We start from the raw sequence: 27601 nt of genomic DNA on the forward strand, positions 1-27601 counted from the left end.
AACTATCAACTAATTATTCAGAGCCTCAGTAGGTTAAACGGTTTTATTATTGTGACGAGTGAAAACCAACCGTTATACAAACCACTGTAACCTTTACCATTAAAACTTGTTAAGTTTGAGTTAATAACGGAGTATAGAACCCAAGTGTTGTCGTCAGAAACAATTAATTATTCCAGTCACGCATAGTGATGGTTGGCACGAGCCGAAAATAACAAACTGTCAGAATTAGTGAGTGAGCTAAGTGAGAAAACCTGAAGAGCTGATCAACAAATATCCTAGATTCACATTCAATAACTACGTAAGTCTAGCTCTTAATTTGTCCGGAATTGACCGCTAGAACGTCACACTATCCCTCGGCTCGTTGCTTTTCTATGCCAAGTTGTCTGTGCTCTATGCCGCAGAAAAGACGAAATGGACGAAATATTGGCACCCATTTCCAATACATAATTTTACGAACATTAATTATTGAATAATAAAAGTACCTATCATTATGCTGATACGTATATCCCATTTTTTTGAATTGCCGGTAGTTAACAATACCTGCAAATGGGATTTTCATGGAGATTGAAAATACATAACCTATAGGCAGAATGCAGAAGCCATGTGGCTGGACTGGACTTTTGCAATTGCGCATGCGCTAAAGCAAAATTACGTCTGTACCGTATCTTATGTAATTTTCTTAACCCACGTTATACAACCTGAACAAGTGAAAATATTTACGCGAGAGTAACGTACGTCGTTATATACGGAGTAATAGGTGTGAAGGCTGTAACCTGGAAATTTATAATCGTTATGGTGAAATTTTGCTATTTTGTTATGCCAGGTCAAGCTGTGCAAACTGACCAAGATAACTTTCAAGCGTAGTGCTAACTAAATGCTTGTTAAACTAATTGACGTCAACCTTCGTGACAGGTCACGGTTTCATAGTCACTTTGCGTTAGTAATATTTTCAAAGCCTGATAAGAATTTTACCAAATCATTATTCCACGACTTTTTTAACCTTCAATGTGATGCTGATGATGAAACTGATTCGTATGAAATAAATTCATCTCTGGAGCTAACAGTGTTTTGTGATACTTAACATTGAACTGCTATAAATGATGTATGACAATCAGCACGTTCAAAAATAAGTCAATCATGTATCGTTTGACTTTGACACAAGTTCCATTGAAGAACTTGACATGATTTTGGAATATCTCTTCCTATCTATAAAAACAACAGCTTTTAACAGTATCGTAGAACACCCAGGAAGCCTGTTACATTTCTGTAAATATATTTTGAGATTACCAGCCCTGATAAAATCTTTGTAACAAACTATTATGTCTAGAGAGATCTCCAATTTTCAGTATTCACCGACTTGCTGAAGCTTGGTGAATTGAAATTTAATACACTTTCCTTCGTTTGGTTACGAGATAATTGAACACCAATTTATTTGTAAGCTACGATTATCTTGCTATCATTAAAAAAAAATTAACATGAAAATTGTGAACAAGAGCTTGGAAATAGAGCTTCAATGATTTTAAGTCCTTTTGAAATTGTTAAAAAAAATAGTAGGTTTGTTCGACTTCGTACTATAATGGTTTATTTTTGGAGAAATCTATTTTCCATATATTTACTGGAACTGATTTTTTTGCTAATGGTAGATTTAATACTCCTATTTTATTGAAAATTAATATCAGTACAATCTTGAAAAATTGAATATTCATCAATATGAGCGTAAGGAAAATAAATGTCTCATTGTGATTAAAATTCTGTAGAGAATAAATTTAGCAATAAGACAATATATTGTGGAATGAAATCGAATAAATCTATTAAATTTATAACTATTTTAAAGTAATTTCAAATGACAAGTGCAGATCCAGGCTCTATAAATTCTCCGCCATTCTAGTATGGATTGACTTGACTTAATGAACGATGTTGATATTCCGAACCAAAAACTTTCCACTACAGCTTGCGAAGTAACAGAATTGTAAATCAAATAATCTACGTGTCATAAGTCTAATTTTTATTAAGTCGTCTGTTCAATTTCGTTTAAAAAAATATGATAACATGCACATGTAAGACAGTCCGTTGTGCTGGCAGATAAATCTACACTAAAAATATATATTAAAAAAGTTAGCGTTGCCAATTCCGACTACAAAAATATGTAGGAGAATTGTCCTGACTTGTGTGAAGTTTGTGATACATAATGCCGTAAATCACAACCATTAGTTTTTGCATAAACCAAAATGGCCACACTTGTCAAGACAATTTTTCATTACCAGAACCATGAGATATTATTCGTGATTAGGTATTATTTGCAAAAAGTATTGCGAAAAATGTCACTAAAAATCAGGCACAAGCAACTCAAAACTGTATGGGTATTTAGTGCTTTTTTGATGCGAATTTAGTGGCAAAATCTTAATTCTGTTGCTCCAGCCATTTTGGGAAAATCGACGGTGATGTGGGCAAGTTCACGACAAGTTTGCTCGCTTGAAAAATGGAAATAGAATACAGAAAGAAATGGTATATTAAATGCCATATAATTTTTCGGATTTCAATGGTATGAAGTTGGTAATGCTAACTTAATGAAAAATTGAGAAAACATCACCGTGGCGGTATATTAAAGTGACTTTGAAAGAATTAGATTTTCAAAATATAAATATATTCTTCATTTTATCGCGGCTTACTGAATTTTAGACAATCCTAAAGTTACGAAATAACGAGTTTCACGCTAATTTTAATTTAAAAATATCAATACCAGTTCACAAAACTACACGTGCGAGCTGATTGTAAGAGAGAAGCGACGATCCATCTTCATCGGCAATTTTGCGATGCCCATTCTCTGCAAGATGTGTTCAATGACCAATTTTGTTGCTTCACCCTTACTACATTGAAATCAACCTCCACGATTTGGGGTTCCAAATAATATTATAGATTAATGCCATTTTCAGCAAGTACATCATTGATTCCGTTCATCGAATTGGTTTTTGCCTAAACTAGCTGGAATTAAGCTGGAACCACCACATTCGGAAATCGACATATCTCCAATGAAATAAATAAGGGTTAATTAAAGGTTAATTGAATGCTCTATTTTCGAATTAAATCCTCCGCGTTTGAAAAAAAACATGAGGTGGTACCACCTCGAGATAAACCTGGAACCGCCACGGTAAAAATAATTTCGAATAACCGTTCTGGCCAGAATTAGAATGCTCAATAAAGGCTCCTAGAACCCTTGAACAAATCATTTTTTGAAAGCTACCCCTTGACAAAAACGCCTCCCGAATTCGAAACATCAGTGTAACTGTTAGCCGAAACAAGTTAGAGGGTTCTGAGAGGCATCCAAATCATTCTTAAATTATTAAAGGCTCTCCAATGGCACCCCAAAGGGGGGACCATCCCCGACCTCGAAAAATCGGTGTAACTATTTGCAGGAACACGTTGCAGGATTCTTAGAGGCATCAAAATTGTTCTAGAATTAAAGACCGTGGGTCGCAGAATTACTAGGAATATCGAAGGGTCAAAATTAATCTAAGTGTCTGTGCAAACATTAGATACACGTATTAGATGCAAATCACAACACTACAAGATAGCTGTTGACGATAATCGTATGTTTTAATTTATTTTGATTCATTATTCTGGTTAGCTTTTTCATTTCTCGAGTATCAATTAAATAAAATAAAATAATTGGTTTGAGGTACTCGATTCATTTATTATAAAGGCCATTACCGGCGAAAGTAAAACGAATGAAAGGTATACTATGGTCGAAAAATAGTATAGTTGTGCAACGAGTGGGCAAAAGTGACGATTCGACGAGCCAAAGGCGAGCGAGGATATGATGTGAACTCAGAATCGTCATTGTCCACAAGTTGCACATGATATTGTTCACAATAAAAATGTAAAATTAGGCGATTATGGCTGCCTGCTGAAAATAAACAAAAGACGATATTTCTTAACGAATGATGTGCACGTCGGGAATGAGCGAACCATTTCTCCACTAGCGGTGAAAATATTTTTCCACTAATGGGCAAAAACAGGTTTTGCCCACTAGTGGCGAAATGGTTCGCTATTCCCCAACGCGTACGTCACTCATTCGGAAATAGCGTCGTTTGATCACTTTCAGTAGGCGGCCAAAATAGCTTATTTTTACGTTTAAGTTGAAAAAAAATATATGAGATGTTAAATATGAAAGGAGAGCAAGTCTCGTACGCCGTTTATAATAGACAACTCAAGACCGCCCTTCGCACGAGTGAAGGTTCAATAACGAGAAATAGGACGAAAACCAAATTGTATTACCCGAAAAGATTAATTAACTAAACCAAAATAAACTATCTGGAATAGTAGCTCTACAAAATTCATGAAGCGAAAAGTTTCTCCGAAATGTCACCTTCTTTAATTATCGGCGAAATAATAGCCCGTTCTCCACGCACTTTGTGAAACGTGAAAAAGACTTTTTTTCACACATTTTATTTGAAATAGAGATGATTTTCCCGAACTCAAAAAACAAAAAAAAAACTAAGTGAAAAAATATTTTTGAATATTTATGATATATTTAGATACTTTTGATGAGTCGATGCAAAAATTTTCGTGAAAAAATATCGAGTCTAACTCGAGTTATACGCTACGCCGTGGAGTCCTCGAAAAATGAAGTAGATCGGCTGCAGTTGTAGAGGTCCTCAGAACTGTATCTGAAAAAAATTTTTTCACGTTAATCTAGATGTGATTTTCCGTACAACGAACTAGGATTTTTTTTTAAATATCAAAAGTAAAAAAGAAAAAATCCAATTTTGCATGAAAAAAACGCTCGTTTTTTACTCCGAAAACTTGCATTTTTTTTAAATATAAAGAAGATTTTAGTTCTTGGTACGGAGAATCTTATCTAGTTTAACGTGAAATTTTTGTTATATAACGCGAGTATGTTTTACCCGGTTTTTCTTGGGTGTTTTCGGTACACAAAGTACCCGTTTCTACCCCGGTCGAGTGAGTCTGCGCATTGCGCATGCGCGGAGTACTGAAACAACCGCTTTTGACTCCTAGGAGTCAAAGTTGGTCATTTCTGTACGGCTCTCAGGCGCTGACGCGACAAACAGCGAACTGATCTCACATTTCGCGACCCTAACCTCAATTTGCTGCACGAAAAACCGCGTAACATACTCTTGTTATATAAAGTATCGTGTATAACATGGAGGCAACGGTCTTTGCCTCCTTGTTATACAATGTACTATTTTCAGATACTGGCATTCTGAAGACCTCTACAACTGCCATCGATTTCTTTTTCGAGTCCTCAAAAATCATCTCCATTTCACACCCGAGAAACTGTACTAGCCTGTCGTTAATACTTTGTGGAAGTTTGAAAAATATTTACTGTAATACCTGAATGGGTAACGGATACTGTATAACTTGAACCGATCGAAAACATCAATTAGCAAATTCTTAAATGAATAAAATGTAAAATGTCTCCGGATACCTCCGGTTCTGATCAAGTTATTATAACTTTTTTTTCCATTTACGCGTCTCGGAAAGAGTCATCAAAATCTTGAGAAATATCTAGAGTTATTAGAAAATTAACGAAGACATTTACATTTGTTTTTGAGCTGAAATTTTAGGTTTTTCAAAAACGACCTCGTTTTAAAGAAAATTACTTTTTGATGTTACACTTTGAAAGTAGACACTGAAAACTTGGACCATGATTTTTTGGCACGCTGTGAAATTAATCTGCCAAAAGTTATCGGTAAAATGTGGACTAAAAATTCGAGGATAGATTGTTCTACACGTCATATGAGTTTCGAGTTATGGCATTTAAAATTCATCGAATTAATAGCAATAAATAAAATGGTCGATGACCGTGTTTACTGGCAATTTACAAGTAAACTTACAATTATATGTCATTTCTGTGTAGGACTAATTGTATGGAGGGCATTGCGAGGGACAACTTTTGTAGGAACTATTTTTCTCTACAAAACTGGAATACCGACTCGGCAGATCACGAAAAATTCGCATTGCGGTCATTCCATGCGGCTATGTGAGAAAGAAACTTCTCATAAATTCACTAAAGTGTCTATCAACCAAATTACATTTTTTTTTTAATTCGGTGAATATTTGCCATAAATAAATGCAGAAAGGTTTTCACTTTTCAACACCTTCGGTGATATACGAAAATTATTAGTTTCAGTACAAAATCCCTTTTTCTAATTTCAACGAATCCTTAAGTTTTCGAACTTTTAGAATGCGAAAAACAGGTTTTCAGAGAAATTTCGGTCTGGATTTCGGTCAGTCGGTCTGTCCGAAAATCTTGCGCGATTATCTGGAAAACTGATTCATGAAAATATTTGAAATTTACAGGATTTTACAACTAAATGACGGGCCCGAGAAATTGCCATGGACCGTTCAATTTAAACTTCCAGTTCTATCGGAAATTAATCGATTCTTAATATGTACAATTAGTTAACAAACTCATACTTTTTTCTCATGATTACTTTTTGTAAATGAAGGATTATGTTTTTCCGAGTTCATTTATTCATTCAAATTTTTGTAAATTTTTTAATTTTCAGAAAGTTTGTTTTTAGTTTCCATTCAATACTTTTTCATTTAGTTGCCAAATCTAGTCAGTTTCAGATTTCTCATCTAGCCGTTTTCGAGATCATCACGGAAGTTTGTCGGACAAACTGACTTAGGTCGTCTTTTATAGTGACAGGTTAGGATTTAGTCAATCTTTTTGTCATTAAATTTAATCCTTGATATAATTTGAGTAAAGCTTATCAATAAACAAGAAAAGACCCGGTTCCACTTTTGGAGTGAAATTAAGTGATGATTTTTTAACTTGTCATAATAGATGACTACCTAGGCTCGAACACTAGGTACGAACATTATACTGAATATTCCTGTTTCATTTAGTTTTTAACGGACTAATTTTCAAACGATTTTTCATGTATTTAGAAGTAACTAGGACAAAAATAGTCGTATGAATTCACCACCGATTTTTGCGGCATTTCTCTGTTTTCTTTGATCTTTCGTTGGTTCACCTAAAGCTAAACCATCTCTCTTTTCTTTTTTTAGTTGGTCCAATATTTTTTATTTTTTTGCTATTTACAAATTTAAGTATAAAACAAATATTCTAAATCGGATGCCCCCCCCCCCCCCCCCCCCCCCGACTTCTAAGGGCTAAAACGTCAACATCATAAACTGTTGCAATAATTGATCTTTGACACCGAAAAAATTACGTCCAAACATATATGCAGTAGAACTTTATTTAACGTAATAGTGATGCCGTGATATGTATCTTTAGCGAAAATGGTAATTGTTTTACATAACTTTTTTTATGGGTGGCTGGTTTTGACCTACAGGCTGGTGCTGCCCTACACATACAAGTTTCCTCTCAGTTTGTTTACGAAAATTCGTAAAACACTTACCAGTGAGTTAGTTTTATTGTACAGAAAGAAGTGAGGCAACTGTCAGCTTTCGTCAATTTACAGCCCTAGTAAAAATTTCGCTGGATGCGGATAGAAACACACAGAAAATGTGAATAGTACATTATGTAACAAGGGAATAAAGTCGAATTTTATTCCTTTGTTACATACAGGATTTTATTTCCGACTCAACTCTGGCCACATCTATTGACTCAAAAAGTGGGAATCACTCACGCACGGAAGTTGAGTGTTCTATGTCGACCGCAGCGCAAGCGGGTAGTGCCCTTTTGAGACAGTTTGTGTTTGCTGTTTTCGTTTTTCTTATTGGGGTCCAGTTGACCCCACACCTCATTGCGGTCTAGTTGACCCCAATACCGACTTTAATGTACAATTTTTAAGTCAGCGCGCTTAAATCAGGGCTATTTATGCAATTTGATGAAAAAAATATTGGGGTCCCAGAGACCCCATGTATGTATCGCATATTTTTTTAAACTTTTTTCTGGTCAAGAATTCCTCCCACATCTCGTTCCACGTCTTTCTTTTCTAAAAGTAACATTCGAGTCTATTCTCGGAGCGGGTCCAGGGCCGTAGACGAAGTCTCCGGGGGGGGGGGGGGGGGGGGGGGCAACTAAGGACCTTCATTTTTCATCATCATTATCCTCATCGTCATCGTTATCATATTCTATCGTGTAATTATTCTATCACATTTCCATTTTGCGGGAAAAACTAAATTAGCGGGAGAAAAGTAGACTTTTTTCCCGCAGATGAGGAAAATAAGTTAAGCAGGAAAAATATGCCACTTTCGTCCGGCTTTTCAGGTCAAAAAAGTTAACTTTATGGTTGAGTCGGAAACCGTTTTTGGCACAGTTTCTTTACGTATACATCTGTGTCTAACGGAAGATTTGCCACGGAGGCTAAATCAGCATACAATTGCAAAGCCAGCGGTATACCACTGTGCAATCGCTCGTTTCGTTGTGAATCTTATAGGCCTAGTGGCTGTAGTTGATCACTTTTTTCGTGAGGGTCTTCTTAGAATTTTAAGACCCAGCCAATATCAATGAACATGCATCGCCATGAATTCCAATGAATCAAAACAATAATGCTGAATTTATTAACATTACAGATGGAAGTGCATAAAGTAACGTCAGAAATTCATACAGAAAATGGCAATTTTTCTGTATCGTCGGAGGAATTAGGCAGTTAGTATTTTACTATTTTGAATAATCCATATACGCTATTGCAATACGAAGTTGAAGTTAGTCACTTAGCGCTGCTTTTTTTAATTCATATATAAGCTTGCGAAATGACGGTTTTTCATAAAATGCATGATTACATTAATGTTGTGAATTTCAACCTCATGTTCAAATGGCTTCTATTTTTTCATTATTTGCATTTGTGTGCATTCTGATATTCAGATGTACATTAGAACCCTGAATTTACTACACATTTACTGGACAAAAGATTTATCAAATTACGAAATCAGGTTGCAAATTTACAAATTCGGTGTAGTGACGTAAATTACTATGTATTTGCCTTAAATTTACGATAACGCTTTTTTATTTTACTAAAATTTATAAGGAAAACGCAAAGAAGTTTTTTGAATTTACCAAATTCTGTGTTAAATTTATTGTAATTATAAATTAAACAAATAGTAAATGTATGGTGAATTCACTGTTCTGTACCCTAATAAAACTTCCAATACAGTGTAGGAAGTTCTATACAGAAATTTATAACAGTGTTAAAAAGTGTTAAGGGCGACATGATTGGTGTTTATAGGTAGGTCAGTGCGATGTTTTCAGCACGAACCTTGGTCGAAGCAGAGTCCTAAAACATCGCATTAGCCTAAGCTTGTACGCAGTATTAGCTAATTGTTGTACGCATATATCGTACACTATTTTTTGTAACATATGCACGATTCTCGTGTTTTTTTTTCTTACCTAAAATCCGGGACGAAAAAAGCCCTTTTACTACCGCCGGGCAATAAAAGTCAACAACGGGCTGAAAAGTTACTTCCGAACTTTTATTAATTCCCTGATTACATACATATTTCAATTTATTAATCAATGTGATTTGAATAAATAGATAAGAAAAAAATGCAAAATGGTATGTACCAAGGGCAAGGGATCAATTTCGCTTTAAAATATTTGCATTTCTCGTTTCTGGTTCGTGATACGCACTCGCTTCGTTCGTGCATACGAGCCTGCGACTCGTAACGCGAATTTCCCATGTGGGCAAAAATGACCAATTTCCCGCCCTTGATACACAATACACTATTTTGTAGGAAGCAAGAAATTTTTGTAAACAATGCATGAAAAAGTTTTTTGTCTGCACGCCGTGCATAACATGAACATTTTTGCGCGCGCTAGACATGTGCAGAACGTTGTACCCACGCACATTTGGTTTGGCACGGCAAAAAAGTACTTCAATACGGCCGCAAAAGAGGAATTCAAAAGCCACAAAAGAGACATTTTTTCATGCATGCGTTACAAAAAACTTTGGATCGCGCAGACTTTGCATTCCACCATAAATGACGAGGCTGCTTACGTTTACTTAACGGGGCTTTAAAAAAAAATCACTTCTGAAATTTGACACTAACCTTGAATAGCTGAGTTTGTCAAATATGAGTAGATATCGGCAAAACGGGGTAGGGGTGGCAAAATGGGGTAATATTAAAATTTTGTAAAAAATTTTTGTTTTTCAATTGTTTATTAAATTTTCAAAAAATTTTTTCCAGACTTCTGAAAATCATTTTTATTTTCTTTGGTTACGATAAAAAAAAAAGATCTAGCGTATTTTCGTCTTCGAAAACTAAGTATTTCCTTACGTACACTCCCCTCCCTCCCCCTCCTCTAAATTTTACTTTATTGATACGGTTTACTGAATTTCAGTAATATACTTCCCTGCAGAAATTGCCTCCATCATACGTAAACTTTATACTTGTCGGTGGGCGTTGATAACATAATCGGGGCTCTAATAGTATATTTCGATACAAGTGCAATATGAGATGCGGTGGAGCGCGTGCTGAAACATCCCACGAACCTAATGCCTCATGTCGTACATGTAAGCATTTCAGTTGTACACATGCGCCAATGTTGTTTTACCTCACTGTTCGGAAATGGAGTACTCTACGCACTCTCCTCAGGCTTCAAAAATCAAATTTTCCCAGCAGGTGCTAGAGAATATACTTGATTTTGAAACACAATCTGGGGAGAATATTTTTAACTGTTACTAATCGTATTGAATATTTCGAACTGAGATCAACAATTGCAGTTTTACGCAATTGACTATTGCATACTTTTGTGGGGCATTCTTGACATTTTCAAAAAACATGATTTTTTTTTTGCTCGGAGTATCTGTGAACTGGGCATTTCACGAGGTCTCCGTTAAATTCAAAATTTGAGAGGTCAAATTTCCTTGAGAATTATTTGTATGAAAATTCTAACACTAAACGATAGCCTTGTTGAAAAAATAATTCTCACCCTAACTGAGTTAAGATTTAATTTGTTAGTTTAGAAACAGCTATTTTCTAGAATTTGATAAAATTAAGCAAAATCTCCTAAAATACAACCCAATTTTCGAGCCCCAAGAATTGATTTTTTTTTTTTCCAAATAATTACAAAAAGTGCATGGACGGTTCTTTCCATTATAATTCTGTAAGTCTACTTTTTTTATGCATATCATATAAATGTTTTTCTTCATTTCAATATTAAAAATTCATTTCAATATTAAAAATTCATTTCAATAACTTTCTTTAATCTTTTTAATTTCTTGAAATTACATATTTTTTGTTGTAATTAAACTCCATTTTCGGCGAGGGCTCAAAAATTTTGTCACACTAGATCGAAAAAAATAGTTTCTCGTGTACTTTGGAAAATGGGTACTGCAGAAATAGCATCCCAATTGGATCATACCTCAGAAAGGGGTGGTTGAAATAATGAAAAGAAATAGCGTTCGGATTTTCCAACAGTACTTTTATTACAGAATTCTGGAGCAAAGTTAGACCTCAATTTCCGATTTTCATCGATTCCTCGTGGAATGCCCCTAATATAAGTACTCACGCATATGATATTTGATCCCAAAAAGCACCTCAGGTGCAAAAGCTTTGCACCGAGTACAGTAGAGTGGTAACCACCGACACAACTATCATTTTGAAAATGATGAAAATGACTCCTCACAAAAATTCTTGTGTTTTAAGAATTATTTGGATAAAGTATGGCAAAAAAGTATTCTTCTTGTACAAGAAATATTGGAATCAATCCTTATTGGCAAGTACCCCATTCAATCGTATATGAATATGTCACTGTTTTTCGCAACCATTGGAATAAACATGAAAAATAAAGAATTGTAGTGGTTATATGACAAATGTCCAATTGTTATAATTAAATCAACCGTGAAAACTACAAATTTGCAGTACATTGAAACATAGATAGCCTCTATAGGACCTGCCTTCACCTATTCACATTTTATGCTAAGCATTTTTTGAAAGTCATTGAACAGAAAAATACAACTTACATATTTAGCACAAAACTGTTCTTTCTATTTTGAGGCCCAATTTTTTATTCATAAACATGTTTTCCATTCATTAAGATTTTTCTTTGCTAAATGTAAGAACTGCATTACAATATTGAATGAAAGATTTGAGTTTTTACTTTGACGATCCAATTTAGCTATTGAAAATGGATTTATCAGTAAAAATCGTGAAAATCGAAAACTTGAGGTATGTCCAAAAAGCTGCAATATGTAAAGTAACCATGTAAAACGAATATTCATTTATTTTGAAGAAATAAAATTGGAAAAACACCGTAGAATTCGCAAGGCGTGAATTGGTATGGAGTGACTTAGGCCTATGAATTTTTCGTATACAATCCACTGGGAATATTCTATACATTAACTGACAAATCTTCAAAAATATGTTCAATCTTACAGATGCCATTTCAAAGTTTTACTTCAAATACCCTCGATGCTTGATGAAAAACGAAAGAGATGGACTTGAGTTTGACACCGATGGAGATCCTATCATTGATCGGCAAACGCAGGGAGAACTAATTATAGGTAACTAAAAAAATTGATGTTAATGAGAATTGAAGTATTTTTTGTCTTTATAAGGACTTGAGTACCAATCGAGATTAGTATGGCACGTAACATATAGTGTGATTTTTAGAATACAGTTTTATGTAGAGCAACATATTCCAAGCTTAAGAGCAATCAATGATGCTGATTTCATATGAGGCATTTTACGTTCGTTCGGCCACTTTTTCGGATTCTCTCAAATATCGTTCGTAATAGGCCATATTTTAGTACAACTTAAAAGAAATTTTTGTGAATTTCTTTGGATTTTCAAATCAACCTTTAAACAAAGTTAATTTTTTGACAATCCGATCATATAACTTGGATTGGGTAATTCTGGTAAAAAGTTATTGAGATAAAAAAAAAAAATTGTTTTTCATTGAACTTTGTGATGTAATAAAACTTATATTTTGTATTTCTGTTGGAATGAGACAGCCCTGATGTAAGTCTCAATTTCATATTATTTACGGAAATATGAAGCTTTCCATGTCAAACCCGACAGCTTTTCGACCTCGATGTTTCGGATTAAACTATAATTTTTTTAACAGGTTCTATGCAACAAATCACTTCATCAAAAAAATTTTAAACAAATTTCCGTCCCCATTTTCCAAGTTACAAAGGTGGGTGAAGAGGGGGGGGGGGGGGGGGGGGGGGCAGGATAAAGAGCTAAAAATAGAAAACACACGCCCTTTTAAACGGCCATATCTTTGATAGTATTCCTCTTTGAGTGGTGTCATAATGAAAATGCCAATAAGTCCACTGTAGAGTACGGAACAATGAACCAACCTTAGACAACGTGAAAATAATTACTAGCATTGTGTAATCTGAGTTTGATTCTACGAAATATGAATAATCCAATAAATATGTAATAAAAGTCTCATTCAATAACTACAAAATGGTTTTTGGATGAAGTCTCTAGGATGAATACAACTAAAGATATGACCGGTTGGAAGTATTTTTTCTATTTTTATCTGTTTTTCCTAAATTTCATCGCGTGTCACTTGGAAAACAGGAGATGAAAAAAAAAAAATTCCAATTTTTGACGAATTCATGTTTTCCGTAGAACATGTTAAAAATTATAACCTAATGAGAAACATCAAAGGAACCAATGGTTACTTGCAATTTTACTTTCTGCATACTGCTATTAATGGAAGGATTTGGGGAAGTTAGGTACACAGGAATTAGCGTAAATTTTTGGATCTGATGTGACTTCGCGCTGAGACTATCTGTCTCGGCTACCAATTTTGAGAGAAAAATACTAACCCATCAAATACTTGATGCTCGTTATGGCGATTTTGCTGGAGATTTTTGAAAACATGCCACTGCATTATACAAAATCATAAATAGTATCGAGGGTGTTCGATTAGATGAAAATAAGTAGATTGTGTATCAAGGAGGCAAAGTAGGTCTTTTTGCACTGAGTATGACATACTTTATGTCACAAAAGGATAGTTTAACATTTTTCTTTGCACTGTTCGGAATTTTTAAGTACGAAACGCAGGTAACAAAGATGCCTACACCATACTGTTTACCTCACATACAAATTTATTTCTATTTCTTGGCCCAAAATATTCTTTGCAAAGAGAATATGAGTGTAAAATTTATTGGATTACAAAGTTCAACGAAATTTTTTGGCCAGATTTACTCAATCCAAAGTATACAAATTATAACAAAGATCTAAATGTTTTGAATGAGTATATTTGAAGACTTGAAAAAATTCAAGGAGATTACTTTCAAGTAGTACTAAAAAGTGGCTAATTATGAACAATATCTGAAACAGTCTCCAAAAGAGTGGTTGATTGATGGATAATGCCCCATGTACAGAGGATCTCATTCTAACAATAACTGGAAAAGTCTTAGAAAAAATAGGATTTGTGCAAAGATATCTTTAGCGAAAGTTTATGGGTTTTGAAGGTAACATAAGATGGCACTATGCACATACCCTTTTCAGTGATTGCCATAAGAAGCCTATGTCAACTTAGACTTTGTGATAGGAATTGATGTTTTTCAAAATTTCCGGACTAGATGATTCAAAATATACGATTTAGATTCGTTGCACTATTACACTGTACTGGGGCTTGCTTTCGCCGCATTCGAGGCGGCGTGGCATAATGCTCCAATCGCCCTACTCAAGTCAATAACAGATTTATGGGTGAAGGTTTTGATCCGAGGAACATGAAATCATATCTTGTGTATTTCGATGTAAATAATCTGTACGGTACAGCTATGAGCGCGCATTTACCATCGACATATAGTATGGACTACGCTCAGACCGGTAGAATATGACCGGCTGGTAGAAAGAGATAGCGACCGGTAGAGGTCAATCTCCGTCTTTTTCTATTCAGGAGCGTAACAATATGATTTAGGGCCCTTAACGACCTGGGTCAACACAAATTTTGGCACGTGCACTGCGCATTCGGATTTGCAATAAAATGAACGTTAATTAAATTAACAAACTTATAGGGACCCAAATAAGTACTTTCGACCACAAGCAAGCGTTAGATAGATAAAAAATGTGTAAATGTCATTGCAGGTGCAATCTGGTGACGATATTGATAGAGGTAGGATCCTCGATTAATAATTTTGTGACCCGCGACCGAAATTGCCAGGATTTTTTTTGTAACATGTTAATTATTGTAAGTTTCAGTATTTGAAAACTTCAAATTTGTATGGAAACCCAACCTTCTTAGCAAACATTCAGGATTATTTAAGATAAAATACATTTTTTTAGAATACTAGGGCATCGGGGGGACCTCGCATCTATCGCATCCCTGCCGCGCTCTACGCAGCAATCAACACAGCCAATAAAATTCTTAGAACGAGAGGCAATTGACCTCTACCGCGTTCCCTCTTTGTCTAACTCTAGCGGACACTTTTCGAAGGCCTTTATGTTGGGATCGCGCAGTCCGTACTATATGTCGATGGCATTTACCCACTGGCTCGTTCGAGTAGGACCATAATCCATCGATATAACAACTCACCCGGACGATTCACCGATCGGTTACATCCTAGAGGTGGATTTGGACTATCCTGTAGAGCTCCATGAAGATCATAAAGATTTGGGTCTTTGTCCAAAGCATTTTCACACCTCTAGGTAGTAAAATTGCTAAACTTGTAAAAGGTGTAAACTTGAACACCATCAGGTTTGACGATTATAAGCGCTGTCTGTTGGCTTACAAAGAATTGACTCGGCGACTTATAATCGTCAAACGTGATGGTATTTAAGATTGAACTTTTGACACTCTTGGCGATTTTGCTCACTTCATAAATCTTTGTCGAGGAATGACCAGATACCATTCGTGAGCTTCGTATTTGGCGTGTGGAACGCATTATGAACCACCGTTTTATTTAACAGGACAAAACTGTGAGTTTAACTAACAAAAATTTTCAGAAAGAGACTCAACATACAATATTTATTCGACACATCAATTCAATCCAAGATTCATTCGTCGACTAAATCTTCATTCCTCTTTTTGAGACAGCCACCCTTCGAAATAATAGAAGAAAGTCACGGTAACTCTGCTATTTTGTCATCCTCGACATATACAGACATATCCATAGAGTCGTTGTTCATTTCATTCCAACCACTTTACATAGAGCTGATCCCCACGTTTGCGTAATACTTCCTCCATCAGGTAGCTATCGGGGAATTTTATTTTACTGAGTTCCTCCTTGTAAAAGCCTGACTCGATGGGATGATCTTGATAAGCAGTAAGTTTGTACGTTGCGTTGTTGGGTTGGTATTTTTCACCCCGCTCACGGTGGATATTTCCGTTACCTACTTTGGTGTATGGGCTTTTTCAAACAAAATTTTGCACCCGCTAATTCGAACTCGATCGCCAACTTTGAATTTCAGCTTCCGATTACTTCGTTTGATTTATCAAGGCTTGTAAACGCTTTGATATAGTTGTTATTCGTTGACTGTACTGATATCCACCGATTTCATCCGAATCGTGCGATACTTGGTGTTGTAAGATTTCATTAAATCACCCAAAATATCAATCCACTTGTGAGATCCTCGAACAGTAAACGGCTTCCACATTTCATTTCTCAACTTTCGATTAAAACGCTCACATATTGATGCCTTCAAATTGCTGAATGTCGAATACACATTGACATTGTGCTGCCTCATGAGAGCTTCAAATTCGCTGTTGAAAAACGAAACTCTGATCAACGTCTAGGTGCTTTGTGTATGGCCGTTTAGCACCTCCACGCGTGCTTTGAAAATATGTCGATGATTGTGTATAGGTATTTGTATCCTTTATTGTGCGAGCTGTATGCGGTCATATTAATGAGATAGGCTTGCCAGGTCTCATCCAGTCCACGTACATACATCTACGAACCGGCGTTGATAATTGCGTCGAGCAATTTGAATCTGTGAAGTTCAGTCGCTATTGTCGTCTTCATTGTTCCTTGCTCTTTGCTGTCCAATTTTCCAAATCTTCTTCCAAGCGCTTTTGATTCTCAATTGATACTGATTCCTTGCTGGTTTGTTCCAGTGCTGCCACTTGAATATCAATACTTCGGATGTGACTAAACACTTTATTTATAATTTTGGCATTTTACAATACAATTTCATTTGGATCATCCCCGTAGACGTAACCCACTTCTTGTCTCTTCTTTGCACCATCTTATAGTCGGGTAAACCTTTACCTGACTTTTTCAGTCAGCCGACGTGTTGTGCAACGAAATTTCTATACTTTGCACTTTTCGGATCGTCGTACAGACTTCCATCGAATTGGCATCGGATGATTTTTTAAACAATAATTCGAGTAATCCCGGCGTTTTCTCGTAACTTTTATCTTCCACGTTGAACAGATTATCGATGAAATTAAATTGCGAATCACCAATCATCATATTGTTTGTCAACTTTCGAATGCTGTATTTGTTATATAAATCCTTCTTTTGGCTCGTGTTGAATATTTTCAAATATCGCGCCACGAAATCCACTGTTTACTTCACTGGCGTGTTTATAGTGGAAATTTCATCAAATTTTAGTGTTTTATCATTCGCATCCTTGGATTCCTCCTCATCCATATCTTCGTCCCCATCATCATCATCCTCGGTACTCTCATCTACTTTTTCTTCTTCTTTCAGTGTAACATCAGACAGTTCTGTTTTAATGTCTTGTTTGAAATTCTGTCGCCGCTGCTGCTTCGGAGTATCCACCAATTCTTGCAACAGCGTTACTAAAGTCTTGAACACCTCCCCCAGAATCTGCTAGGTCGTGTCTTTGTCCACTTGATTATTTTGTGCTTTTGACGTATGGCATCGCTTGCTTTCAATATTTCACTCAACGTATCCCTATGCTTACGAATCTTGGCGCTCTCTATGTTGGCGACTTGATTGTCAAATTAAACTGTGCAAGTTGCGTTAGTGTATGCTTATAAAGCAGTCAAACCCCTTCCTGTATCTTTCCTCGTTGATTTTACTATCCTTGTCAACTATGACAAAACTATACTTACCATCATTCCAGCATGCCGAGCATAAGTTTAAAAATTTTTGATAGGTCCTGTCGGTGTTCACGTGATCACTGTAAATGTTTCAGATTCATTTCATCATGCTGAAATAGCAGCAATAAGTTTTCAATGTCACGCACGAGTGTTGTGTTTGCGTATATGTTCGACTAAAATAAACGCTATCAACAACGCGGTGCCTTTCTATGCTGAAGTATGCTCTGACATAAGCAAGATTGCTTCTCACATGCCACATCGTCGAAAATCATAACAGAGTTAGGGTGCAAAGCTTCTGGTTTTACAACCTCCTTGTTCTCGCCAAACGGGAAATAACTCGTACGTGTTCTTAATAAACGTAGACATTTTCGAATTTTACTCCATTGCCGTAGGTGATGAGTAATAGGAGAGCATTAGTTTTACCACAATTGGACGGGCCGCAAAGAACTGCTCTCACGGTATTTGGTAGCAACTTTCCGTGACGTTTCTCTTTCTTCTTCTTTCCACGCTGAACCATTTTGTCAGAATTTGCGACAGGCAATTTATCCGTCTGATCTTGAAATCTCATGATGCTAGATTAACCCAGTTGAGTTGCATACAAGAAAAATGGAGATCACGTCGTGTATTTGGATAGTTTCGGTGATTTTCAACCGTCCGAGGATTTGATCTAGGAAATTTAAATCTAGATATTTTCAATAATCTATACGGCATTCTCTACGATACATATGTCAAGTTTCAAATATCCTACTACAATAACGAATCCAAACCTCTGCTATCAAAAAGCGAATGTATAAACCACACGCTGCTAATCGTTATCGATTGCCCGAAACAGAATGAACTGTAGAAAACCGGGCCGGTGGACATTCGATTGGAATTTGAAGCAAATTAAACGTAGAATTTTTCCAAAATACTGCAGCCCATTGCATGATCTTGCACGATCGTATTGTCGAATTCAGTCTGATTAGCAGTACGGTAAAGAAATAAGTATAACTCAATTTTGGAATGTGATGATTAAATTATTAATGCGTGTATACAAAAAATATGTATAATGTTATTCGCTCAACTTAGAATAATATGATCTATTATTGTTGTGCATAAGCTGAAAAACTGAATGTAATTGCCGATAAAATAGAAACATCTATTCACGGTATCTAACTGCTATTTTTATACGTTATATTTTCTTCTCCTACCACCACCATCCTGTGAAATCTCATCCGATAGCACAAAATCTCATTGTTGGTCTTTCTGTCAGTAAAATCGACCGGTAACACACCTCGCGGCATCTATGGTAACGCTCTTGTCGGTTACAGTTACCCCGGTAAGGCTTAGCCCTCTCCGGTGTAACACTGACTGTCGGTAAGGCAGGAATTCTCTCCCTGTGCGGTCAACTTACCGACTGTAATAAGTATCGGTAGAAGGGATCTTGGGTTAGAACTGTCGTATAATACCTACTATAATGTCATATTCTTTTACGACTACAGAAAGTGCTTAAAATTCGAAGCTGAAATTACAATTCGAAGAAGTGATGAAATTGGTTAACGTGTTTCTCGTAAACCGTAAATCCTAGAGACCTTAGAATTGAAGGATTTTCATACCTTGGTTTCCACTACACACAGCCAAACCGAAATTTCAACTATGAAACGCTAGTCGAAGGTTCGTGTACATGGGCTCATTATTGATAGAAATTGCAAGCAGTTGCTTTTTTTACTTCACCGAGAGAGAAGTTGCTTTTTTTAATATTAACATGTAGAATCACCTATATTAACTAATCTTAGGCTCATTTATAAACTCAAGTTTAAAAAAAATGTGGTCACTTCAAATTCGAAATCATTCTAGTTATGTGTAATAAGGTTAGATTGGGCCACCTTGTCTTGCCTATTTAGTTAGAGAGGCCAAAGAACAGGCCTCTAAACTCTATATATTATTATATGAAATATTTTCCCATGAATCCTATTTTTCAGAGATATTATCCTTACATTTCAAATAGAACACCCTGTATAAGGATAGCATATCATGAGCGTTGTCCCACGTGCCGTTTTACCTAGGTTAGGTACGATTTGAGATACATATGCAGAAAGTACATTCGATATAGCAGCAGCATAATCTGCTATGTGGGACTTCATGACTGCAGAGAATATGTTTTTTACCATCATTAACACTTGCATTTTTTTTTTTTTTTTAGAGCACAGTATATCGACTGCACTCGAACTTGTTGGCCTTCAAGTATGGCGTGGTGCATTTTTACTCGCTGATTACATTCTGCACAATGGAAAACTATTTGAAAATCAAGTGGTCTTAGAGCTGGGGTCTGGTGTTGGCCTTACTAGCATTATAGCCGGGATGTTTGCTAATGAGGTTATATGTACCGGTAAATGAAATTCTACTTGAAACACACATACCCACACACATACACACACGCACACACACCAATAGGTAAAAATATATGCTGCTTGCGTAAGTATAGTGGGCTCTCCAGATCTTCTTGTACGTAATTTTTATCTAGACCGCCTTCTTCGCGTATATATTGTGACCCGCACCCACTACTTACCGTTCTGGGGACTCAGTACAGCAGTGTCAGTACAGCCGCAGCAAAGCGCACAAATAAGGCTCCAATGAGAAACAGGACGACGCGGAAAGACAAAGCGAAATTCGCGGCAAAAGTCGAATACCAATAAGAATTAATGTTGGGCGCCAGGGACGATATACCACAGTAATAAACGGGAGGACGGAAGTAATGCGGGAAGGGAAAAGATAGCTCGGCAGCTCAGCATTTGGCTTCAGCTACAGTTTTATAAATGCCTAGTCGGGGTAATTAATATTGTGTTTATTTTGAGCTAACTGAATCGGGTTTCAAGACTACTCGGCTCTTACAAAACTCCTCCAACGTAATTAGATATAAACGAAAAAACAAAACTACTTGTAGGAATAATGGGGAAAAATACCAATGGCTAGACGTAAAATTTCGCATGAACGACACGCTGGACGCGCGGTGATCAATCAGGATAATACACACTACATGACTAACACACTCGACGCAAAATAATAATGGAAAGGACAAAATTAATAGGAATGAAAGTGCTTAACGCAAAGTAACAGATGCAATAAAACAGTCCCTACTACGCGATATGAGTCCGGGGGAATTTCATGCGTTACCAAACATAACTTATAGACTAAAATATGGAAAGGAGTTAATTCAGAATAATAGAAGCGCGGAAACGAGAGATAACCGATGGGGAGTATCTAAACGGTGTACAAAGCGTTACGCGCCGTTAGTCGGGTCATCTCGAAATTCGGTAACACAAGGCGTAACAAGAGCAAACAACGTAAGAAGAGGAAGTAAATTCTAGACAACTCATCGACATGGTCAAATAAATGATCAGTAAAAAAATAATACTCTGCATGACAACCCGAGTCGAGAACCTACTCGGCTTAGATAGTCAGAACAAAAGAATAATTTTTGAAATTATTCAAATAAAATACTCGGAGTTCGAGGGATAAAATAAGCCACACTTACGTAAAGAAACAGATGAGTACATTTCGGACCACAGAAGGATTGGGAAGTTAAATTTAAAAAAGAGGAGAACGCGCTATAAAACAAACTTCTTCAATGAATTCGGGGACGGAAGATCAGTGCCAGGAGCAGCTCTTGGGGACGGTCCTCCCCGATCGAGTCTCAGAGCCGGAGGAGACGTCTGTCCCGTTTGACTCACTAGAAAAAGAATGAGCTCCTCAGGACCCTCAGGACGAAAATTCGGGAAACTGGCTCGACAGGACCGAGTGCGGCTGCCGCCTCTGCTGATTGGCCGAGTGTTTTCACTGCTCGTTATCGGCGGTCGGTGACAAAGCTAGCGCGAGAGGGCTCTCCAGGGGGCAGCACGTCCCGGACCGCTTCCGTGGTTCTGCTGCGCGCGCCGCTCTCGCCTGCTGGTTGTGACCCGGTACGTGGGTGACTAGCCGGTCTCTACCGACTCGGTAGGGGGCTCTGGACCACTGGTGAAACCTTAGAGATGAATCCTTGTTATATCTCGGCTGGTAGGTATGACAAAACCGGGTGTAGATTAACGATGTAAAGGAGACCTTTGAGCGGGATGCTTTTTTGAAATTCAAGCGTCACGTGACCCCTAGACGCAATCCCTTCACATAAGGCGTTTGTGACGAAGTTCGAACTGGTGTCAATTCTATTATGATTCTCGATTCGGCCGGACTTTTCCTCTTCTCATTTTTGTTTCCCAACAGGGAGGTGTAGGGATAGCTTGTGACAAAGAAAAGATAACGAAACAAAAGGGCGTTAGTATTAAGGCTCGATTCTAGATGTAGACCATGTCCACAGTTAATTCCTTGCTGCTGGCACTGTATTTACAGAGAAAACCGAGGGGTTTGACGATCACATAACACTGCCAATTTGCCGTGTTATATATGGGATATAATTAGAGTTGGCCTTAATTTTTAAAACATTTGTCTATGCGTAGTACTATTAGGGCTGCCGAGGTCCAATTAGCAGCTCCACCCTGCTGAAAACATTTGGTTGAAAAAAATTTAAGTTAGTGGACAGTTCCAGATTGTTATCGGTGGCAAAGTAATCTGATTATCTCTGAAATTCACATTCACGTGACGATCTGAAATTTTTTTTCTCAATGCGTCTTTTTTGAATAGTAGATGCATTAGTTTTTCTCACGTGTCCTGAACTTGATCTGATTATTTCTAAGATTCTTAGTAAGTTTATTCCTATGTTGCATACGCGACAGACATGCTGTAATGTTTCGTTACACAAAGCTACGCGGCGTTCGATTGCATAATAAGGGGATGTGCCAGATGTGGAAGAAAACCTTGACCCCGATTTACCTCTAGAATCGAGGTTCGACTGTGTTGTGCATAGATCTATTTCAGCACTGCACGGCTATTATCTCTGTGCATACTTGGCACATTCTTTTGACGTAGACGTTTTTAACTCCACCTGTCACAAAAATAGGTTCAGACTGAAATCGTTCTGAAAATCGCATGTATACTTAACGTCTTGGATTCACATGTTCCGGAGAACATGTATCAGCAGAGAAGTGAAACTTAATGCTTTAGTATAGGACCCTTATTCGACAAGCTATTGCACAACATTTCCATCTGAATCGCGCTGGATGATGAAGTAACCACTGAACGTGGAAGTAACCAAAGGTTAGTAAAACTTTGGAGTTTTCCCCCACGAGATGAAAAAGCAAAGAAATTTACATTACTTCTTATTGTTATAATCAGTGCTACCACTCTTACTAGTCAATTTCCTTTTCTGTGTTTAATTTTATTGCTGTGGTAATAGAGTTTCATAAGTTCTCAAAAAAGAGAGTGGAAGGGGAAACTTCTATTACCCCGCTGAATATTAGTGATCTATTAGAAGTTGGCCTGCGCCCATCGAATTTATTAAAAAATAGCCAAAGCATTGCTCCCTAATTGCTCTTAATTGCTCTCTAACTTTTACTATATGCTCCCACACGGTTTTTGAGAACATCGAAAGAAACAAAAATGCATTTCCGAGAGCCGCTAGGTGTTTCGCGGGTTTTAAAAAATCGTAGAATTTTCAAATAATTTACGTTCCAAATAATTACTCCTTAATTGCTCTCGATTGCTCCATAATTTTTCTTATTTACTCCCAAACGGTTTTCAAAAACATAAAAAATAAAACGTTTCCGGTACTTGAGCCCGAGTAATACAATGCAAATTCGAACAAGTACTTAAAAGAAACCGATGGTTATTCAATCGAAATGGCATTAATAATTGCTTCCAATTGTTCTATTATTTTTGTGAATTAATTTTGCATGAAATCGGAAAAAATCGAAGAGGGACTTTTCGCGAGGTGAAGTGTGGTCGAACTAGATTTGATATGTCGCCTAAACGAATGGAGATATAGAAAATCTGATGATTGCTACTAATTGCTCCTGGGCCGCTAATCATTGCTCCGCAAATTTCGTAACATTCTTCCTCATAGTTATCAAGAAAACTGGGAAAAAGCGGAGAAATTATTTTGGAGGTAATGTGGACGAGCAGCAGACGTTAACTGGAATCTCCTACATAGAAATTAACATTTCGGCTAAGTGAATGTTGCTTCTAATTGCTCGTCGATTTCTCATCAATTACACAGGTCTGCAAGAAAATATTTTATTTCAGTTGCATGGGATATTTTTGGTAAATACTATGTTTTTGAATGTGCTGAATCCAAAAATGACTTCCATTTCCCTCGATCACGTAAAGTATTTTTGCAAAATATAAGGTGTTTGCATAAAAAAAAGCACAACAATAATATAAAAACTAGCATTTCATTACAATGAACTCAATATTTCTTATAAAATTAAACAAACAATTTCTTCATGAAATGTACTGAGCATTCCGTGTTCATTCTTTTTGCCTATGAAACCTTTTCTTGTTTATATTTCTCCAAACACGCGTCCGCTTTTCAATTTCTGTTTCCGTGTTGGTATTTATTCTTGAGTCACACTCAAATACATATATTAAATGGAAGTAAGAAATCACTTTTGCATAGGATTTTTAGAATCAAGAACAGGATACCAGATATCGAAATAAACGGGAGTTTTACTCTAAATGAAACTACAAACACGAGTTCAAGAAGTGACCTGCCGTGATGGAATTTTTTGAGATTTTTTCCCGGTTTCAGTGAATGAAAACCTACAAGATAAAGTATAAAAAACCTGTCCCGTTTTTTGTTTGCAGACCTGTGTTATCTACCAACTTTGTAATTTACTCCGTCGTAGGTTTAGAAAAAACTGGGAAAAATGACACAGACTCATTGCCTGGCCGAAGGTCGAGTTGCGGCAGATTCGAACTTGTGTACTTGACGAAGAAACGATAATTTCGTCCTAGTGCATATAGCTTCTAGTTACTCGTCGATTGTTTATATGTAATCTGTCAATTTAATCATTTACTCCTGTCGGAATATCGAGAAAACTGTAAGAAATCAGAGCAAATAGTTTTTAGGTTATGTCGACGAGCGGCGGATTCGACATCATACATTTGCCCCCTTAAATTCGTCCGGTGTTTTTGGCGCATTCCGCATATTCATCTTTTTCATGCGACTGCAAGATTTCCTTTGTTCGATTTTCAATTTATTTATCCTATACGAGGTTGTAACCATAGTTTCTTTTGATCCCCATTTTTCTTTTCCCCACTTACTTTGTTGATTTCTGTTTATTATTCTTTCGATAGCCTTTGATCATTTAATTCAACTGCCAATAACTTTGTTTATCGTACTCATCTCGATTTTTTCAGTCCTCTTCGTTTTCTATCATCGTCGACAGGTCCTACTGATGACCATGTATCTTATCGTTATAGAGGAACGAATAGAAAATACGAGTATCGAAGAAATGGACATACAAAATGTACACCAGTGTTACTGCTCAAGAGAGGAGGTATATTTAGCAAACTGCAAAAAACATGATTTTCAAGTTTTTTTTCTGATTTAGAACAAAGCGTGAAACCCAATAATTTAAATATTGTATGATTTACCTGACCCGAGCACTTGCTTTATGATTTTCACCTAATGACGGTCTCGGAAAATGAGTTTACTTTTCTTTATTCCTGCATTTATTTTTTGAACTCGTCAATACTCGTTACACCATATTTTGAAGAGCTATACATAAAAAAATCACTTCTTCTATGCATGCGCCGTTCAAAATGAAGTGTATGTACACCTTGCGTGAAAACTTTGCAACACTTTTTTTTCAAACGTTTCGCTGTCCGTAAAAATAAATGAAACCTTTTTGTGGCCAAATTTAATAATGTTTCATTTTGATGCTAACCTCAATCGGTCTACGAGCTATAGAAAGCGATTTATTCGCAAAAACCGAATTTCTTGACCTTTGACTTTTAATATTTATTTGCGCTAGAGTGATCTTGTTCCCGATTTTTAATACTTTTTTCAGAACGTCAAAATAAAATGATTGAAAATCAAAAATTAAAGGTTCTATTTTTTCACAACATGAAATAAACAATAATTGGATTGGAATGTGGAAAAGTCGAGGCAACGTGTAAACTGGACGTAAAGACATTAGAAAGTTGAACGAACAAATCAAATTGAATAGTTAATTTTGCGTAAACAAATCGATTTTATCCTGAAAATCGTTACGTTTTTTAAAACTCATGTAATCTGTTCTATTTTATACTTTTATTGCATTTTTATTAATAATCAGTGGTATCTATACGTGAAAATAAAGAAAAAACTTTTCTAGTGTCATAAATGTATCTGTCCCCCTTAAAGTGACGTGTTTTTTCAAGCACGCCGTACGTCATTTTTATTTGTTGCTTTCAAATGCGCCGGATTCCCCATGATCCATCGTCTTCTTTTTGGACTATCTTCACCGTGTAATTCCTTCACTCTTGACTTACTCCAATGATTCTTCTCTGTTGAGTACTGTGCCCGCCGTTTGTTACACCGCCACACCGCATTGTTATCACACACATTCACTGTAACTGTCACCTGTTCCATAAATAATTTATGATTGAGTTTGCAGATGTGAATGTAGGTGGGATCCTTAAATTAATAGAAGGAAATGCGGATAAAAATAGGGTTTATATTAAATCACCTTTTCTGGTTACGGAATTGAACTTTTTCAACCTGAACTGGCCGAAATCTTTACAAGAAAAATTTGACGCAGCTTCAATCATCTTAGCAGCCGATGGTAAGTATTATGTGACTCCTTAGTCATTCTTATTATTATACTTATGTTATTTTATTCTATTTTTAGATACGAAACCTAACATTTTAAAAAAATTATATTTTAGATTGATACATAATGAATGATTCATTCAGTACAAGTAGAATTAAAGGATTCAAAGTTGTTTCGAAAATTTTTTATTTAGAAGAAAAAATTTGTAAAATTTTTAGAGCAGTCCGTCGTGCCCCGGACCTTTTTTTCTTTTCTAGAAATGACGGCAAAATAATTATTAATTTGTTTGGGATAGATCAAAACATCTTGTACCTGATGCTCAAAAGCCACAAAAAATAATTAGTGGCTTAGGGGATCCGTCGCGTCCCGGTCCTCCCTACATATTCATTGCGATTCGTTTTGTTACAGTGATTTATGATGATCAAATAACGGATGCGTTTGTAAGAACCGTGATGAAGTTGTTGAACTCGCGTTTACCAAAGGCAATTTACATTGCCTTAGAGAAACGGTATGTGTTTACCATTTCAGAACTGGATACTGTAGCGCCGATGTACGAGGAGTTTTTAAGATGTGTTCAACGATACAAAACTAATTGGAAGATACAATATTTAGATATAAATTTTCCACAGTATTTCAAATATGACAGAGTGAAAGATCTGATACTGATGAAAATTGAAAACAACGTCGCTAGTATATGAAAATCGTATTAGACTAAATTTAAAACGATTAACAATGCTAATTATAGTTAGGTCAAATTTATAACTACGCTGTATCGTAAATAAGAAAACTTAAGTAACAGTATAACAATAAAGATCTTTTTTCTTTTGAATTCCTGAGCCTCGTTATTATTTTTATTTAACTATAAATTGGATGTATGAATTCGAAGTATGTGTTGTAACCATTGATTTTCCGTACTCGATTCACCCGGAGAAGTTCACCGAAAATTTACCGTGTGCACAATAATTTGACGACCTGCGATGAAAGCTGGAAAAGTACACTCATAAAAGATATCGCCAGATTTTGCTAAGCGTCT

The 27601-nt window shown here is 36.3% G+C and overlaps 1 protein-coding gene across 3 annotated transcripts; it reads left to right on the plus strand.

The window, feature by feature from the left end:
- The first annotated feature begins 714 nt into the window (after positions 1-714).
- Positions 715-27397, plus strand: LOC124414793 (methyltransferase-like protein 22). 3 transcript variants are annotated; one of them, XM_046895868.1, is made up of 6 exons: positions 715-795; positions 8509-8584; positions 12312-12437; positions 20088-20273; positions 26413-26580; positions 26977-27397. In XM_046895868.1, the coding sequence occupies exons 1-6, from the start codon at positions 793-795 to the stop codon at positions 27264-27266; spliced, it is 849 nt and encodes a 282-aa protein (XP_046751824.1). In that variant the 5' UTR covers positions 715-792; the 3' UTR covers positions 27267-27397. The 3 variants fall into 3 exon arrangements, with proteins under 3 accessions (XP_046751824.1, XP_046751826.1, XP_046751825.1); XM_046895870.1 differs by having other exon boundaries at positions 729-823; XM_046895869.1 differs by lacking the exon at positions 715-795 and adding an exon at positions 2490-2505.
- The last annotated feature ends 204 nt before the right edge of the window (positions 27398-27601 follow it).

This window comes from Diprion similis, chromosome 14, assembly GCF_021155765.1.
Source record: "Diprion similis isolate iyDipSimi1 chromosome 14, iyDipSimi1.1, whole genome shotgun sequence".
Taxonomy (NCBI): Eukaryota; Metazoa; Arthropoda; class Insecta; order Hymenoptera; family Diprionidae; genus Diprion; species Diprion similis.